The 20107-nt window shown below is 31.8% G+C and overlaps 3 protein-coding genes across 3 annotated transcripts; 2 read left to right on the top strand and 1 right to left on the bottom strand.

Annotated features, from left to right (window-relative positions):
- Positions 1–1506: 1506 nt before the first annotated feature.
- LOC107938722 (protein YIF1B) lies at positions 1507–5644 on the bottom strand. The gene is made up of 5 exons (XM_016871958.2): positions 5479–5644; positions 4229–4401; positions 3358–3456; positions 3128–3279; positions 1507–2028 (listed from the first exon to the last, which is right to left on the bottom strand). The coding sequence occupies exons 2-5, from the start codon at positions 4397–4399 to the stop codon at positions 1641–1643; spliced, it is 810 nt and encodes a 269-aa protein (XP_016727447.1). The 5' UTR covers positions 4400–4401; positions 5479–5644; the 3' UTR covers positions 1507–1640.
- A 2158-nt stretch (positions 5645–7802) lies between these two features.
- Positions 7803–13773, top strand: LOC107938696 (RNA polymerase II C-terminal domain phosphatase-like 4). Its single transcript, XM_016871923.2, has 9 exons — positions 7803–8050; positions 8729–8931; positions 9469–9554; positions 10354–10469; positions 10562–10742; positions 11609–11898; positions 12306–12491; positions 12589–12627; positions 13252–13773. Exons 2-9 carry the CDS (start codon positions 8729–8731, stop codon positions 13561–13563), a joined length of 1413 nt encoding a protein of 470 aa, XP_016727412.1. The 5' UTR covers positions 7803–8050; the 3' UTR covers positions 13564–13773.
- Positions 13774–14681: 908 nt separating this feature from the next.
- Positions 14682–18978, top strand: LOC107938711 (protein At-4/1). The gene is made up of 8 exons (XM_016871943.2): positions 14682–14766; positions 15019–15124; positions 16911–16966; positions 17069–17146; positions 17556–17629; positions 18041–18174; positions 18259–18354; positions 18553–18978. Exons 1-8 carry the CDS (start codon positions 14704–14706, stop codon positions 18696–18698), a joined length of 753 nt encoding a protein of 250 aa, XP_016727432.1. The 5' UTR covers positions 14682–14703; the 3' UTR covers positions 18699–18978.
- Positions 18979–20107: the final 1129 nt, after the last annotated feature.

Genomic DNA, 20107 nt, shown 5'->3' with positions numbered 1-20107 from the left:
GTTTTTCTATATGTTATGTGTATGCTTTGTGAATTTATCCGACTTAGAACGTCTTGTAGGAACTTGACTCTGATCTTGCCAGCGGAGGTGCGAGGCAAGTGTGTCTGCTTTTTCTGTCTTCATTTGAGATTCAAACCATGTCACATTTAGACACTATTATATAAGAGAGAGTTATCGGTTTAATTGATCGGTTTAATTTATTCTTTTACAAACGATTTGGACACATCGAAGTTAAATTCATTGATTTTTACTGATTAAAACAATCAAATTGAACTGACATAGATTTCGTCAATTTTTCAGTTAACCAACTTAATTTTTTATTATATATATTTATAATATTTTTATTATAAAATATAATTCTTTTTAAAGAATTAAAAATAATATAATTTAAGTCATTTTTTTATTGATTTGATTTTAAAATTCAAAAATCAAGAGTTGACCAACAAAAGGTGAAACCAACAAATAAAATTAATTTATATTTTTATTTGAAACAAATAAGATAAATATTTTTAAGTTTAAACTTAAAACTTAATATATTATTTATTGAACGCGAAATGTTGATACATATATTAGGAGTATTTTTTGTAAATATCTCAAGATAAGATGTATTTACCTCAACCCCGACCCAATCATTTTAATTTCACCCAATCTAGCCTATATTGAAGCCGATTTTCCAAAATAAAAAATATAACCCTAACGGGCAGATTTGAATCTCGTCGAATTTAAGTTTTTTTTATGATCCCTAAGAGTAATTATGATAATTACTTACACTGGCTTGTCTTACTCACTATATGAAATTATCATTTGCTTATGTATAAATATAGTTATTAAATGGGTAAATCTGTAACAATGCATTATAGAAAAAAACAACAATATATTTTATGTTTAAATATATATATTTTAAAATTTATATTTACTTAAATTTAAAAAAAATTGCAAATATTAAAGATAGGTGGGACAGACAAATGCATCCAACATCCATATTCATGAATTCCAATTAAAATGTCATAGAACTATGTCCACTTAATTTTGTTAGACCAAGATTTCAAAAAAAAATTCCAAAATGAAACCGACCTATTAATTGACCAAAATGGAAGTGCAAATATGATATGAACATAATTTGACATGTATAATCAGCCGCCACTAAAAATAAAAATTTAACACTTGGGTAGCTAACATAAAAATACCCTAAAAGTTGAGTGACAAAATTACAAAAATTATTTTTAACAAAATAAAAACGCCCAAAAATTAAATGACCAACTGGATAGTTTATCTAAGTATAAAATATAGATATGTTATTTGTCAACCAATTACGCAACTTTCAATTTGTTTCTATTTTGGTCACCAATTATGAAAACATTCATATTTTTTTTGCAATATCTTTTCACATACCAAATATGTGAAATCATTAATAACTTTTCGTCATATCAAACACCCTCTTAATTCTACCAATTGACGAACCACATAGTCCATTTAGGAACTAATATTTTTAGATTTCTCAGCACATGGAAATTGGTTTTTATGAATTTGGGGAACAAAAATATTCTAGACAGAGAAGAAATTCTCTAATGTAAAAATTGCCTAAAATCAGAGTTAAAAGAAGCTGGTATAAACACACAATTTAGACAGTGGTTGCAGTTTTAGAAAAGCCAATTAACACTAATGTTACCTAGCCATGTGAAAAGCGGGAATTGAACCAGGGCGATAAAGAGCAAAAGATAGTGATGCTTGCTAGAATCGTAACTTCTAACCTCCGCGAAGAGGACTCGTTTCATCGTCTTTACCAAGAAGACTCCCATGCATAAGCACGTCCATGGCATCAAAAAGTAGTATGAATATCTCCATACGATCCTTCCTAGAACAGCCAAACAGAGTCCCGTGAAAGTATACCCTGCGTATGCCATAATGTCGAGCAAAGGTGCCTCACCACTGCCTAATGAGAGTAATGTTACTTTCAGCAGCATGACTTGCAGAAACCAGCCAAATAATCCCTTAACAAACAACCAGTTGAGTACTTCGGGACTAAACCTGGTGGAAAAGAAGAGAATAGATATCATTTGAGCGAAAAAGAAAAAGAGAGTATTCTAGCCAAGCACTGCACACAAAGAAAACAAAAGGCTGGGTAAAAGTATCATGTAAGCCCCGGTACTTGGAGTCAGATTGCTTTTGACCTCTACTCAAAAAATGGACAAATTAATCTCTGTATATTAGATCAAAAAGTAAATTAGTTTTTTCAGTTAAAAATTCCATCCAATTGTACTGTTAAAAATTGACATAGTTGACGAAATAACCAGATAATGACATGTGACGTACCATGTGTACCTCATGTTGATATATATGAACCAGTTTTTAACAATAAAAATGAATAGAATTTTTAACAAATGGACCAGTTTACTCTTTAATCTAACATATAAGATTAATTTGCTCATTTTTGTAGTAGAGGGGGCAAAATTCAATTCAACTCTTAGTACAAGAGCTTCCATGGTACTTTTACCCAAAAAGCTGCTAAAACTCCTTAACCATTGACACACAAATAACACTACCCATTTCTTTTCCTTTCATAATTTGGATACTATCTGGAGAAAGCTGTCTATGGTGTCAGAATGTAAACCTTAACTTGCCTTCATCTCAATCGTGTATTCCGCTATAGAATAAAAAAATGCTAGCTTCCATACACATCAGTTTAGCTACTGGTTACACAAAGGGAAAGCCTCTCTGGTTAGTATTGTATTATTTAGCTCAGATGTGAATGTCATACGTGGGTATTTTCAAATTTCAATCACTCTGTAAGGTCCTTCAATGGTCATATCCTCATCCATCTTCAAGTCTGAATATGTCAGACACCGGTTTTGGATATAGATACTTAAAGAAAAGTGAAAATTATCATATGTCAGACACCGGTTTTGGACATAGATTAAAACCTTTAAAATGAACATTGCAAAGTTTGGGAAAAGAAGGTAGGAATAAGAGAAAATACAAGAATGAGGGGGGATAAACACTTATATATAAAGAAAAATGAAAAATCGGAGCAACATAGATTAAAACCATTAAAATGAACACTGCAAAGTTAGGAAAAAGAAGGTAGGAATAGAAAAAGCTATTAGAATGAGGGGGGAAAATCACTTACTTTCCTTGAAGGCCGAGCGATAATCCAGCAAGAACAACGTAGGTACCAAATGCCATAAATGGGATGTATAAATCTGGTGCATTTATGTCAAAAATCGGGGGTTTATAGGAAAGCCTACCACCTACTGGCTCGGTTATTCTTGTCCAATGGCCCTGAAGGAAAAGAGAAAGTATGAGAAGGTAAATTGTATAAAAACAAGGAAAATGTCACAAATCTGAGTGTATGCTTACCCTGTGCAGAAATGGCAGTAAAACAACCTTCAATTTGTTTCTCACATATTGATCATTCACTTGAAAGTAGTATTGAGGATCAGAGAAGTATCTACTTATCTGCTCATTTCAAGATGTAAATAGTAAAAAATAATAGTCCCAAGCAAAATCCATAATTTCAGATACAGATCCCTTTTTTAAACTGAAGGCCTTTTATTGTAATAGGAATGTATTTCAACTTTCTTTGCCATTTAAGCAGACATTTTTAACCCTTTATTACACGATTAACACATCCTTATTACAAACATTAAGACTGCATATAGAATTGTTTCCATAGAACTCACCTGACAAATAAAGCTAGTTTGGTTCAGTCTTTTATTGTTTTTAGTTCAATTTCAGTTACAGTAATAGTAAGAACCATTTAGTACGATGGGTGTTGTACTAAAAATACAAAATATTAATCCTAACCAGAACAAATTTCGTTTTAATTACTTCAATACTTTCATAATTTTTTTTCTTCTTCTTAAAGTTCAAGTAGATTATAAAAACTTAAAAATTTTAAAATCCTTTTAATATAAAGACCAGGTTAAAAGTTTAAGAACTTTTGGTCTCAATTTTCCATTTAAAAAGCAGACATCTTAGTTTGATTGAAAGTTTCATTGAAACCTGATTGAAAGTCATATGAATATATTCAATATTTTCCAAGGTTTCCATGTATTTGGAGGATCTTTGTAGGATCATATCTCCTATACCAATACCACGATATGCGTCAGACAGGGATTTTCTTTTGACACAGGAACTTCAAGAAAGCATATAAAACTATGATGCAACAAGGAGTAAGAGTGATACATTATTCAAGCATATTGTAATGATAACTGCACCAGCTACTTACATTGCTTTGCACATACTCAGAACTTGATCCCAAAATTTTCTCTCCATATGCACCTAGACCACCTCGGATAAGACCAGAACCAGCACCATAAAATGCATTACCAAATGGTGCTGGTTGAGGATTTACAGGCGGCCTAGGCACCCCAGGCTGGGCTCCCAAGTTATTGTACATTTCTAAAATCAAACAAAAGGGGACAAAACATAATAAGAAAACTTTATTCAACAAGCACAGACACATCTCGTCATGGTACAAGAATAGTAAGTCATGAACTTCAAAATTTGAAAGCATCAGTATATCCTACTACATATAAATTGAAGCCAAAGTTGATATTTGTGCTTAATAATATGTCATAACTATCATAATAAGGTTCAACATACATGACTGCATAATCTGTTCAGAAGTTAGCAATTTCAATTGACCACTGCTATTGTTAGATGCCAAAATGCACTTGGGAAAATGGTAAAAGCTACAGAGACTGATGCTAATTTAAACAAAACGCAGAAAATGAAGAATACATCATATGGGATCCCTATCTAAAACTAACAAGATGGGTTATTTAGCTCAATTTCTCTTCGTCTTGCAACAAAAATTCCTCAAAAAATTGGTTTCTTGCAAATTTAAACCTCTCACAATATTACTATTGGTTTTCTCCACAACCCAACCTTGTTTAAAATAGGGAGAATTCTAATCTTTTAGACTATTTAACTATGAAAACTGCAAAGAAGGATCCTTCTCTTGTGTCACTATTTTATGTTTATTAATCATAATTCATAAGTAATTCATCACCCTCTCCCACCTCGGACAACACCATTCATTCTAAAAAGCACCTAATAGTGAAAGGGGCTTTCAATTCCAAATACCCTTTCTTTGCAACTTGATAATATTATCAATCGAAAGTTTGCATGTTATAAAATTGAATAGAACTTCAACTTCTACTCATACCACAGAGCCCAATCGTCACAATCATTTAAATTTTTTATCTGGGTCAAATTGACCTAAACCCTAAAGTAACAACAGCAAAGAAATGCAAGAACAGCCCAGATTTCATTCAATGATATCTAATCTTTACATCCAGATTGAACCCAAGCAATGAATTATCAACTGATTTGTGTATTTTTAAGCTAGTTATCAACTTTCCAAAACGCAAAGATATCGAGAGCAATCAGATCAGGCAAAAATATACATCTAGTAAAAATATTTTATTATAATTTACAAAAAAAGAGAGAGATTTGAATCGGAAAAGAAAGAACCTTTCGACTAAAGAGAAAGCTGTTGGCTTGAAGAATATCCCGGCGATATAGATCGAACCTCCGACGATATTCCGGTGAGGACGGCAGCGGAAAACTTAGAGAAGAAGTAACGGTGATAGATCTAGAGAAATTTGATATAAGCGAAAAAAAGGGAAAAATCTTGTGAGGCACGTGTCATCCACCTTGTACGTTTTAAGTCATTAGACCGAGGAACAAAAAGGTAAAAATACCTTCTAAGTCCCTTTATTATAGTAACTGGATCAAGTTAGTCCTTTACTATTAAATAAACCAGTTAAATCCATGTATTATTAAAAAAAATTAAATAAATCCAAATTGTAACACAGTTAACAAATAAAAAATATTTTTTAGTTTAACAGAACCATAAAGAATTTCAAAATATTAAATTTTTTTAGGTACTTTTCATGTCCATCGGTAGTTCGTAATTATCCTTTTTAATAATATTATTTCCAAAATTCCAACAAAAAATTTAGATTTATATATCATTAATATCATGATTTGCTTGTTATTATTTTACGTTTATTTTCTACATCAAATAAAATAAAAGGTTAATTTGCAAATTTGGTACTACACTTTAGATAGAAATTAAAATTTGCCATTATATTTTAGTTTTGTTGATATTTGCCATTGTATTTTTAAATTAAAGGTAAATTTACCACTTTACTTAAATTCTATATTGAATTTTACACTTCACTTTATTTGGTTAAATAATGAAACTAAAATTTGATTTTCTTAATTAAATTCTACCGTTCAATTTTTATTTAAATTAAGTTAGATTTAATATGTTTTAAATATTTATATTTAAATAATTAAAAATATTCAATTAACATAATATTAAATATTAATAAAAATTGTGGTTTATAAAATAAAATAAAGTAATGTGTTTTATATTAGAAGTTTTCAAGTCTTCTTTCCATTGAATACATTTTCGAATTTAATTTATAATGTTTTATAATATTATAAATTAACTTCATGTTCACTGTTAAAATAAAATATTTTAAATAATATTTATTCCATTGAATTTTATTTTTGAATAATTATTATCAATATTTAATGGTGAAAATTTATTTAAAAATAATCAAAGTTGATGACAAAATTAATCAAAATTTAAAGTTAAGTGATTAATCTCAATTACGTAAAAGTTGAGTAGTAAATTTATTCATATTCTTAAAATTTAATAGCTAATGTCAATCAAAATAAATATAGCGACAAATTTCAATATCCATATAGTGACAAATTTACACTATCATGATGTAAAAAACTTTTTATTTTCTTAATTTTCTTTAATATTTTTTGTAAAATTTAAAAAAATATAACGACGTCATGATATTATTGATGGGTTTGGTCTTATTATATTTTTGTTGATGGACTTGCGTTTACTTTTGATTGTGGTAAAAACAGCGATAACGGTGAGATTAAATATTGTAGTGATATTATAACGTGGGGCAATAAAAAAGTTAAACGCAGTGTACCGGAAGTAAACACCTATCCAAAAGGTAATTTCAATATTTTTCAAAATTTGAAATTTTAACCCTAACTAAATGATAAGGATAGCAATTAAATTCGTTTGGTTAAATTTTACTATCAGTTAGTCATGTACGTATATAAAGTTGTAAATTTAGTCATTGTTCTTTAATTGGGTCGTTCTTAATTCTCGTAGTTTTCAAAGTTTAAATTTCAATATTGATGGAAAGACGGTTGTTAAATCTACTAACTAGCTTTTCTGTGAATAGTACATGTAAATAACAAGTTGCATTGGGTTATAAATGTGATAATATGTTTATTGCATCTTATTTTGAAAATAATTAAACTTGATGAATTTAAAAAGGTTAAACTATGCTACAAGTCATTGTACTCTTCGTATATTTGAAAACTAGTCCCTCTACTTTTATTTAATGAAATTTAGTCCTTTGACTTTCTAACTTAAAAAATGCTATTGGACTCGCATTTTTAAGTGGAAAAGTTAAAAGGACTAAATTATAAGGATTAAATTATAAATTTATGAAAAATATAGAAACCTAGATCATATTGTAACCATTTAACACCTAACATTTAGCCAACGATGAAAATTTAAAATTTGAAAACTAAATTAATAACAAAATTTATAATAAATTATAAGGACTAAATTAATAACAAAGATTAAAAATAAATAAAATAATATATAAGGACTAAATTTATAATTTATACATAATATAAGAACTAATAACAAAATTTAAACTAAACTTTATTTTAAAGAACTCGGGTCGGGTCACTCAAATAAACCCGACCCATCTCCCATCTTATATCCCAAGTCCCGCCCCGTAACCATCATAACCCCCAAGCTCAACTTCATTTCCCCAAAAATCTCAAAGAACCCGCACAGGCAACACCACCACTCGCGCTCGTTCTCTGCGCGTGCAATATCTTTGCCTTCTCTTCCTTTTCGGTCACCTTCTCCCGCCCCACCGCTCCTGCTCTGGTTCACCCGATTCCTGACCCGAGTTATCGCTTCCGGTCCCGCCTTCAAGTTCTCGACGGGTCAAACCAAAACCTATAAACAAAACTATTAAATGAGGTAATTTTCAATGCCTAAGCTAATAGATTTCTTCCTCAACTATGAGATTTTTGAGTTTTTTATTTGATTTGTGGTTATGTGATATCCGATTCTGCATTTTTTTGTGGCGTGTTTCGTATACTGTTTTCAGTTTACATTTTTTTATTGTTGTTTTCTCTTTCATGTTTGAATTATAGAGGTTTAATTTAGCTTTGTAATTTTGCAGATAAGTTTTGTAAGTGATTCAGTTCGCATATTTGAATTAAAAAAAATGTTTGTATTCTAGAGTTTTTATTTGGCTTTGTAATTTTGCAGATGAGTTTCGTAAGTGGTTCCGTTCACGTATTTGAATTTTTGTAAAAAAAAAAGTTTGAATTGAGTTTTAATTTAGCTTTGTAATTTTGCAGATGAGTCTTGTAAGTGATCCACTTCGCATATTTGAATTTTTTTTAAATGTTTAAATTATAGAGTTTTAATTTGGCTTTGTAATTATGCAGATGAATTTTGTAAGTGATTCAGTTCAAATATTTGAATTTTTTTTTTAAAAAGTTTGAATTCTAGAGTTTTTTTTTTTTTTTTGTTGGCGCTGTAATTTTGGAGATGAGTTTTGTAACTGATTTAGTTCTAGTATTTTGATTTTTGTTTTCTTCTTAAATGTTTGAATTATTAGAGTTTTCATTTGGCTTTGTAATTTTGCAGATGAGTTTTGCAACTGATTCCCCAGTACACTCGTCTAGCAGTGACGATTTTGCTGCATTAATTGATGCGGAGCTTGAAGTTGGTTCTTCAGGCTCATCGCCAGATGAACAAGACAATGAAGAGGAAGAAGTTGATGCTGATAGTGATGATGACGACAGCGACGATGAAGAGGATGACAGTAATGATGACCTTAACGATCATAGGTGCATTTTCTAGAAATATTGAACTTTTAAATTTGTTAAGAGTTATTATCAAAGAAAATTTGCAAACAATGAAAAGTGAACACATTATTAACTTTGTGTTTTAATGGTTGCTATGGGAAGTTTTAGTATTTCATTAGTTATGTTATTATAACAGTATTTGTATATTTTCTTTATGTTACATGAAACTCTGCTAATTTTGTGATCCATGACTTTCTTGACGGATGCACACAACATATGGATTTCCTTGGTTGACTTCCTACAAGTTTTTGTTGTGTGTTTCGATTCAATTCACTACAGATAGATATCTATTGATGTGTAGATGAATTCGAATTCAAGGAAATAGTAAAAAATTGTTTATGGATTTTGTTTTGATCGGTGTAAAAGCTACCATGGCACTGGATTATGTTATGTTCTTGGCAGAACTCAAGAATTGATTATCTTAGCATCTTATTGAATATATCATTTGAATTTTGAATTGAACTTGCTACCTTTATCACTTTCTCTTTACTAAAGGACTCGTGTAAATTTAACTTGCAGGAACAAAAGGTGCAAGACCGAGAAGTTGGATGACCTAGAAGGACCTCAAGGGTCAACCTCTCAGGGTTTGATAGAAGAAAAGTTAGGTAAAGTTCTTTAATTTGGTTAGCTGCCCCTCTAGTTTATTTGAAACTTGGGTCCCCTCCAACTCCCTGAACTTCAGCACAAGTAACTATCTGGAGATCTGCTCAGAAATACCTCAAGTTAGTAATGACTTTTAGGAGATACAGGAAGAGAATGTTCTGGTTGAAACTAGTCTATTCTTAAGTTTTAATCTAATACCCCGTTGATAAATGCTCAAATAAGATGTGTCTGTTGTAGATTTGCCGTACTGAAGAGAAAACGTATCGAATTACTAATGGCTTTTAGGAGATACATGAAGATTTGAACAATTTGGCTAGAACTTGTCAATTCTTGAGTTTTAATCTAATCTGCTGCTAAATGCTCAAGTTGGATTAGTCTGTTTTAGATGGTTTGCCATACTGAAGCTTTCAAAGTTTTAAAACATCAACTGACTTTATTTGTTAAGCTTCATGAAGTTGTTTTCAAATGATATTGCCTATCCAATGCATGCATGCATCAACATATTCTTGCTCTTTCTTGGACTGTGTTCCACACCCCCCCCCCCGGCCCGAAACTTCTATTGAGAACACCTACTAGAAAAAGGTTTTTGCAAAAGGATTAATATCTGTGTCTAAAGATGGTAAAAACATATGTCTAGTCTCTAAAGATGGAATTGCATGCTATTGCATATCACTTTGAATGTACTGTTAAAGAAAATGAGAAAAAAGGTTTACGTACATAAATTGCAACTATCCAGAAGTTAAGTTTAATTTTAGTTTGGTGCTTTACTTTCTTTGCTAATTTCACATTTTATGCATGCAGAAGTATCCTTGAACAAGGATACATGTACACATCCTGGTTCTTTTGGACAAATGTGCATCCTTTGTGGGCAAAGAGTGGATGATGAATCCGGTGTAACATTTGGTTATATACATAAGGTGAAATTATCCAAATGAGAATAGTAATAGTTAGCTGTGCTTTTTATTGATTGTGTCTCGACTAAGATGTGGGGAACAACGGTACTTTTCAGGGTTTAAGGCTCGGAAATGATGAAATTGTTCGATTACGCAGCACAGACATGAAAAATCTGTTACGTCATAAAAAGCTTTACTTAGTTCTTGATTTAGACCACACACTCCTTAATTCTACTCAACTCAATCACCTAACAGCTGAGGAAGAATATTTGAAGGGCCAATCTGATTCTCTTCAAGGTATGTTTTGTTAAACTGTTTTACTTCTCTCGCCTTCAATATTCTTGTAGTGTAATTGTTTGAATTCCAATGCTTGTATGTTTTCTCGTGAAATTCAATTTTCTTTTCCTGGTCGCTGCCTTTATTCTGTCTGGTTTGTGTATGTGTTTAGATATCATTTGAAAATAAGCTTTGCCTTCAAAGTTTGATTTGGTGAGTTCTAAACATAAATCAACTAGGCCTCTGAGTGTAAAATATTTTGGTATGTTTTGACCAGACATTTTTTGTTTGTAAACCGTAGCGTCATTTTTCATTCTAATTTCTCAAGTTATGTAAAATTCTCAACAGAAGAAACTGCAACATTGTTGTTATATGCCGATAAGGCTTATGTACCCTTATTTTTGGGATTGAAAAATCAGCGAAGGTTTTATTGGATGCATCAATCCTTTTTTGGACAATGCTATATCGTGTGGAATAAGTTACACTTGGACTAGGATAATGAATTGTAGCCAAAATATAACAGTGAATGTGCGATCTTAAACTCTGATTTCGAGATATAAATTAATTTTTAAAGAATTAATCAAATTTGAAGCATTGTATTTGTTGCTATCAGTTTAAGTTTGGTGCTTGTAATTCTTAGGACTGAACATCTAGACTGGTATTGTCAAAGCTTAAACTGAACAATAGAAAAATGACAAGAAATCTGTGTTGCTTGAATGTAATGAGTTTCGAGTTTTGCATGTCACATGACTTGGTACTTATACATCATCGATCTTCTTTTCCATTCTCGCTCTCTCTCCATAGATATATATATGTGTGTGTTTATTATGTCATCGATCTACTTTGATGGATTTATGATCATTGTGCTCTTTGGTATTCTTGGACAGATGTTTCAAAGGGCAGCCTGTTCATGTTGGAATTTATGCATATGATGACCAAATTGAGGCCCTTTGTTCGTACATTTCTCAAAGAAGCAAGTGAGATGTTTGAGATGTACATTTATACAATGGGCGATCGACCCTATGCGCTAGAAATGGCTAAACTGCTTGATCCAAAAAAAGAGTACTTCAATGGCCGAGTGATTTCACGAGACGATGGCACCCAGAAACACCAAAAGGGTCTTGATGTGGTACTAGGGCAAGACAGTGCCGTCGTGATCCTGGACGATACAGAAAATGTGAGTTCACTTTTAATAAGCTGACATTGTGTTTCTTGTTTTAAATTTGGAAGTATATTTCGATAAGCAGTCGAATATGGTGTATGAAATTTGCCTTGATGCGATGTTTTTAGAACCGGACCGGTGGTCAAACTGGTCAGGGCATTAGTTCGTCGATTTGACAGGTTTGATTAAAAAATCATTAAAATTCAAACAAAAATTCCTGTTTAACTGGTTTTTTACCTGGTTCAACCGGTCTGTACCAGTTCTCAGTCTAATCAGCTCATTCTCCAGATTCCCAGTCCAACCGGTCTGACTGGCCATTCCGGTCCTGTATTGCTTGAATGTTTTGAGTGTTGAATCCTGTTACGTGTTTGAATAAATTTTTCTTAAAAGCTTGATGAAATTATTGCCTTCTCTTATTATAGGCATGGACGAAGCATAAAGACAATCTGATACTGATGGAGAGATATCATTTCTTTGCTTCGAGTTGTCGCCAATTCGGCTTCGATTGCAGGTCTCTTTCTCAGTTGAAGAGTGACGAAAGTGAGCCCGATGGAGCACTTGCTTCCATTCTTAAAATACTTCGACAAATCCACCATATTTTCTTCGATGTATGTAATCATTTGTTATAGATGTTGTTTTCTATATGTTGTGGCTGGATTGTGATTTTTTTCTTTTTGGACTTTATTTATTTTAAACTCCTTGCAGGAACTTGATTCCGATCTTGCTAGCCGAGATGTGAGGCAGGTATGCCTTTTGTTATCATTTGAGATTCAAAATAGGTTAAAGTACCTAGGAGGTCCTTGTATTATAGGGATTGGATCAAATTAATCACTCTATTATTAAATGGATCAATTTAGTCTCTATACTATTAAGAAGAATCAAATATGTCCAAATTGTAACATAGTTAACTCTATTCTAATTTGGCTTTATTTGATTCTTTTTAAATAGTACATGGACTAATTTGATCAAGGCCTTATATTAGAGGGACCATACATTTAGACTCTACTCGAAGCTCCAAACAAATATCTTTTGTTTCCCGAGGGGATGTCGTCATTTAGTTAAACTCTGAGCAGGGTCGACAGCGACAGGAGAGGGGCTGCCCCTCTCTCCTCCCCAAAATGGGAAATTGTCTTTAGACCTCCACAAATTTTATAAAATCTTAAAATTATTATATGGTAAAATTATTGTTTGCCCCTCCAGAAATGCTAGAATTTCAATTTAGTCATTTTGAAAACCATATAGATATAAGTCAATATAATGGTAAATTGCATTTTAACTCTCGTAAAAATATATAACTTAATCGGCCCTTCCCCCCAAAAGAATTCAGCTTCGCCCCTGACTCCCCAGTTTTTCCCCTGTTTCTTACAGGTCCTGAAAACAGTTCGTAAGGAACTGTTGAAGGATTGCAAAATCGTTTTCAGCCGTGTTTTTCCCACTAAATTCCAGCCAGAGAATCATCTTCTATGGAAAATGGCAGAACAGTTAGGAGCTACGTGTTCGACCGAAACTGATTCTTCAGTAACACACGTCGTTTCAATGGATGCTGGAACGGAAAAGTCCCGTTGGGCTGTGAAAGAGAACAAGTTTTTGGTCCATCCGCGGTGGATAGAAGCTGCAAATTTCTTTTGGCAGAAACAACCCGAAGAAAAATTTCCAGTTAGCCAAACTAAGAATCAATGACCATTAATTCTTTAAAGTAGTGTATTCATCTTATTTTGGATAGACAGTTACATTAGTAGTAGAAAAATTGATGAATGACCATATTTTAGTGTACACATTAAAAAATGCCTCCATGTTGGCTTGGGAGGATTCTTAACACTTTTTGGTAGTTCAAATTAGTTCTCTAATTATTTGAGACTCGGAATTCGATATTCAAACTTGATTCGAGCTTTTTTTTTTTTTTAAAGTTGAAGCTTGATTTGAGATAACAACTGAATCGATTAAATTATTCTAATTTTTTACTGTTCCTTAGTAAAAGGAAATTTTATTCTTGTATTTGGTGTTAAATGTGATTATTTATGCTTTGTGTATGAGTTTAGATTAAAATTTTTTAATCTTAATTAATAAAAATATATGGGTAAATTTTATTAAGGTCACTAAACTATTAATAAATTTACGGTTTTGTTACTTAACTTTTAAAAGTTTTAAAATAATTATTAAATTATTTGAAAGTTTTCATTAACTCAAGTATCAAATTGAAAAAAACTTGGGTGCCATTTTGAATATTGAAGTAAAAGTCAGGTACCGAATTGAGAAAAAAAAACTCAGGTATCAAATAGAATATTGAAACGAAGTTTAAGTACCAAATAATATATTGAGATCATTGCAAAATAAGAAAAATTTAGGTAAAAGAACCTCTTTAGCCCTTATTAATTTTAATATTGAGCAAATTGGTCCCTCTTAAAAAAAGTAATGCAATTTAATCCTTATCAAATTTGAAAGTGAGCAACTAAGAACAATTAATCACAATATTATTAAATGTACATGTTTTTATTGATATAATAATAAATTAGCCTTTAAAGTTTATACATTCTGTCAAATTTAGTCTTGATTTAACAAATTTAGCTTACAATATTCATACATTCTGTTAACATTTATATAGAATATATAAACATAAAGAGCTAAATTTATTATTATACAAATAAAAATAATATTCAATGAAAACATTAATTCTATAATTAATTATCTTCAATAATTCCATTTCGACTCTAATTTTTTGAGAGGACCATAAAGTTTTTTTTACCAAAATTGTAATTAATTTACAAAGCACGGAATTTAAAAAAAATCTTTTTGCTTTTATTGGAGCATAGTCACAGAAAAATGGCGGCAACTAGCGACCTTTACATGGATTCGCTTCTTTCTGGTTTCGATCAAATTTACGAGGTAAATCCCTCTGTTTATCTGTTTTTTTTTTTTAGTTTTTCATTTTCTTTTGTCTTAGCTTAATTGGGTTGTAAATGGCGTTTTTACATGGATTACGTGAGAACTTTTTCAAATTCCCAAAAAGATTTAAGCTTACCAAATATTATCCTTCGCAGTTCCTTTCTTCACTTTTTATGATGGATTAATTGAAAGGAATTTATTAGCTCTTTGAGTTTGTTTGTTTGTTTTTTCGGTTTGTTTTGGATTATGCAGGATTTCAAGAGGAGAACCGAAGAGATTCAGTTTCTGAAATCAAATTGGAATGGAGAAATAAAAAGAGGAGAGGCTCTTAAAATCACTTGTGATTCTCTAAAACAAGGTTGTTTTCCTTAAATCCTTTTTTATTTATTTGAGGATCATAAGTTTCATAATCTGATCAAAGCTTTGAGTTATAGTTTTGTTTGGTATGAAGGAAAAAGAAAAGGTGAAGATGAGAAATGTAAGGAAAGAAAGGGGTGTAAATGACATACCTCGCAAGTTTCAAATTTGAACTTGATTTGGTAATTATCGAGCTAAGCTTGAGTATTGGTCGAACCGAATTCAAGCTTAGAAATACTTGGCTCGAAAGGCTCGCGAGCATTATCGAGCTTTTCATATATTATTAAATTACGTTATTACCTTTAATATATATTATTAACTCTAACCTTAATTATTAAGTTAAGCTTAAACTTGAGTACAAAATTTGGTAAACGAGCTTATTAAAACTCAAGTAGTTTAATTATATCTTAAAAATAGATGTTCGATTGAGCTCAAGCTAAGTATCGAGCTCTGAATTTCGAGTTAAGTTCAAACTTGGGCTTGACAGTATTCGGGCTCGGCTCAATTACATCCCTAGGGAGTATAAATAAAATGATTTTTCCCCTCTTAACATATTTGACAGAACAGGTTTCGGAGGGAATTAGAAGGTGCAAATCCAATTTTTTTCCTTTTTTTTCCTCCTACCAAACATGATGTGAATTTTGGGAGAAGAAATTGTAAAGATTTTATGCCTATAAATTACATCTAATTTAGGATGAGAGATTTAGTTCAATGTTTACCAAGAACGTGTATAGGTTTGATTGGAGAAACAAAAATTAAAAAGCAAATTGCTACTTATTTAGCAGGAACAAAATACAATTTTATTGGAATGCTAAATGTATTTTTGGGAACTTACATATTGATAGTTTTCGTGTTTATATGAATACACAATTCAATGTAAATAAATTCTGAAACTTGCGAGTTGTTTGTTTTACTCAATTTTATAATGAACTGTTTGCTTATCAGATTATTGGTCTCATTGAATTGAACCTCTAGCATTCCTTAACTGGGATCGTGGATACCGATTCGAAAATCGTTGATCCACTGATTGCAGGTGTAGTTGCTTGTAATGAATCAGTTTGCATGTAGTGGTTTCTATGGTGCAAAATCCGAAAATGGATTTCAAATCGATTCTTTAATAAAGTGAGTTTTTTTTTTTGAAAATTGGACAAGGAGTGATTATAATAATTGCTTGTCCAACGCACTCTGCTTCACTTTATCATTTTATCCTTATATATAATTATTAAAAAGGTGAATGTAATAATATGCTACAGAAAATCTTATATATTTTATGTTTAAATAATATTTTTGAAAAATTATGTTTATATTTTTTACTCACCTTCAAAAGATTGAAAATATTAAAGATAAGTAGCAAAAAAATAAATTTAAGTAGAGCGAGGTGGAGATGGATACATCCAATATCCATAGAAGTGGTAGTGATTTTCAATATTATATATCAATAGTAAAGCGGGGTGAGTGATGGAACAGAGTGTGATTGTGAAGTAGTGATAGATTAGCAACATTCGTTTCAGTTCCGCTCTATTGCCATCCCTAGTTACACTATTTTTTACATTACATTGAACTAAAGGGCCCTAGTTACACTAGTTTTTAGCTTACATTGAACTAAAGGACCCAGGTTTCTTCCCTTCTAATTTCATATTCTACTCGTATGTTTTTCATATATAGTTTCTTGTGAAGAGGACAGTTTGTAATACTCCTTTGTGTAGTTCCAACTTTTCTAGAATTGCAAAGTGGAAATTTTGTTTGTTCAAAACTTAAAATGGAAAATTTTCTCCCATAATTTGTAGATAATGCACGACTTACAAAACTGTACACAGAATCCTTGAACAATTTTGCTGAGCAGGTGCACCATCCTTTTTCATGTCCTTGGTGGTCTAGACATCTTTTAAGATTTATTTACTTAAATTTTGTTGTGACCTAATCCACTTCAATTTTCTGAAACCAGCTTGAAAATCATGCTGAATGTCAGAGATTGAAAGAAGAACTCTGGAGAAGAAAGGATGAATATACGAGTAAAGAAGAGGTAAGCATCTTTGATGCTGAGTTCTTTTTAAGTTATGCTTGTGTGCCCATAAAAGGCTAAATGTTCAAATTGGGGCCCAAGGTTTTAAGAGTTGCTTACATAAGAGCTAAACATTTTAAAATGGTCAAATAAGGGTCAAACATTTTCAAAAGTGTTCAAATAAAGGCTTCTCAAATGTTGTAAATGTTAAGTACTTATATGACCATTTTAAAAGGTTTGGCCTTATATGAACAACCCCTAAAAGGGGCCTTAATTTGAGCATTTAACCGCCAATAAAATATGGATGATTGAAATGAAAGAGAAAATGGCTCCATAAAATGTCTGGAGGTGAGTTCCATAATCTGTTGGGGCTAAAGACAACTGTTTTAAACAAGTTGCATGACAATGAGAAGTTGAAATCTCTGAGCAGGAACATAGGAAGGCTATGGAATTGCTTAAGAAAGACCATGCAAAGGAAGTTGCGGATCTAGAGGCTAAAGTCAGGTAAGTTTCTGGTAATTTGCTCCTGTATATTCGTGTTGAGGGGGGGAGGTTCCTTAGAGAAAAGTCTTCCAGGGAGGGTGCCTCCCATGTTCTGCCAAAAGCCACTGGCATAGGTCTGGGGTTGGAACCCCAACAAGGGCAAGACGCTCACATCACATCTTGGTGAGTGGTCGTATGTCCATATACGGTCGAGGCGCTCTAGGCTCTTTGAACTTAGGGTAGCCGCTCACGGCAAGCTAGTTCTTGATAGAGTACAAAAGACAAAACCCTCCCTGAGAGACAATACCTTCAATCGTTGGGAGATCAGATTGGCTGTCCGGCGGACGAAACTTCGAAGACTTCTCCCAAAAGAGCCAACCCCCCTCAAGAATTCTGTTTTTGTGGCTGTAAATATAATTTGCCTTCTGTTAGAGGTCTTCTACTTGAAAAAGCAACAAATGAAGCAACCATAATTCAGCTGCGTAAAGATTTAGCAACACATAAATCCCATGCACAAGTGCTATCAAAGAAGCTGGATCAACTACAGTCTGATGAGGAATCAAAATGTGAGATCCTAAGTTTAAAACTGTTCAATAATTACCAACCTGATTTTGTTGCATAATCTTATAAATACTAAATATACATTACAGATCTTCTCGAGATTTGGGACTTAAAAGATTGTCTGCTGATAGAACAAGAAGAGAAAAATGAGTTGACTAAGAAACTACAGGAAGCTGAAAAGGAATGTAAGTTTGTGATTGGTAAATAGTAAATCATTTAACACCGGGTTTTGATGAAACTTAGTATGCTAGCTTAATTAAGCAAAAATCTTGCCTGACACTATAATAGGGATTTCTGTAACTCTTACTCGAGTTCATTGCTTAAGAATTTAGGATGTTCTTTCTTATAATGCCATTGATATAATTATAATGAGTTTGCTGCAGTATTGATCAGCAGAACAAAGCTTGGAGAACAACAACAAGATTCTGCTTCAAATCAGCAAGTTGAAACACTCAAGCTGAAGATTATGAAATTAAGAAAGGAAAATGAGATCCTCAAAAGGAAGCTTTCCTCTATGGAAGCGTGTTAGAGGTGCAGTATCTCAAACTATATCCTTCATGATTTGGAAACCGAGCTGTTTACCATTCAACTTTATGCAAAGTTTAGTTGGCTGCAATATTCTAGAAAAAAAAATGCAGTACATAAACAAGTCATAACTCATAATTGAATGCTTCAATTTTCCTTTAAAATTCTTGACTGTGATACCATGGAAAAATTTTAGGTGGAAATAAGTATAGGGGTAGTCTATTTGTTACCCTCATATACAGTTTGGTTGAGAACTAGTTGGTGGAATGACACAAAATCTGAATTGGATTAAACTAAATCTATAAAATAACAGATAGAAAATGTCGTTAGATTCTTTTATTGTTATCATTATTTTATTTTCTTAAAGAGTTAATTGCACTAGACATTCTTAAATTATAACCCTTATTCTAAATTAATACCTAAACTTTAAAGCATTTTAATTGTATTCCAAATTATTGATATTATATCAGTAAGGTTCTTAAGTTATTAAAATCGTTAATTTAACTGTTAAATTAGACATCATATCTAATGTGATATAATTGAGTCACAACGCTTTTTCCTTGTTTAAAAATGACAAATTGATGATTTTTAGAAATATGATACATCCCAATATCCTCCAATCTCAAATGAGTCCAGTCTCTGGTTTCCTTAGAAATCTTAAAGGTGTATGAAAGGTGATTCAGAAATATATAATTAGAGAGGTGAGATACGTAGGAAAGTATTATTAATTAGTTCTTGTTTTTAATTGATCAATGAGCATCATATCTGTGATCTCTTGTTTCATCAGCTTGAAGAATTTATTTAGTTGTCTGTGATCTAATAGATGCATGTAGTTCCTTAATGATTTATAAGTTTCATAAGTTTCATATATATATATATATTATTGTTACTAGAAGCATGGCGTTCATTAGCAGGGAACCAAATACTAATCCAAATTAGTTTTTGTGCAAACTAGCTATTAGCTGATGTTAAATATGATGATCTGCTTCTTGTGTTAAATTTGTTTCTGAGGGCCACAACTTGCTATCGGGGCTGAGAATTGTACTTACAAATATTAAATAAAACGTACCAAAAAGAACATGAAAGATAATCTTGTGCCAGTAAAAATTATTCTATTTGATCATTTATTCTTCTATATTTGTTTATTTGCTATATATATATAGCCCACTGTGGATTTATTATTAAGTACTCTGATGAATTCATCAATGCTTATTAGTGTTTCTTCCTTGGGCACCAGATGCCTGAACAAGCTATCCTTGGTTGTTTCATCGCCTCCTGGAATTTCACCTTTCCATTCCCAACTGCATGAAAGCACCACCACAAGTTAATCATAACTGGCATCAAGGATACAAAAACCGAACCTTGGATTTAGCGTAGTTGGTTCCTACAATCTTTTTAGCAAATCCGAGATTC

The sequence above is a fragment of the Gossypium hirsutum genome, chromosome D02, assembly GCF_007990345.1.
Source record: "Gossypium hirsutum isolate 1008001.06 chromosome D02, Gossypium_hirsutum_v2.1, whole genome shotgun sequence".
Classification (NCBI taxonomy): domain Eukaryota; kingdom Viridiplantae; phylum Streptophyta; class Magnoliopsida; order Malvales; family Malvaceae; genus Gossypium; species Gossypium hirsutum.
Note: the sequence above shows the minus strand (reverse complement) of the source record. Positions and strands in the feature narration are given on the sequence as shown.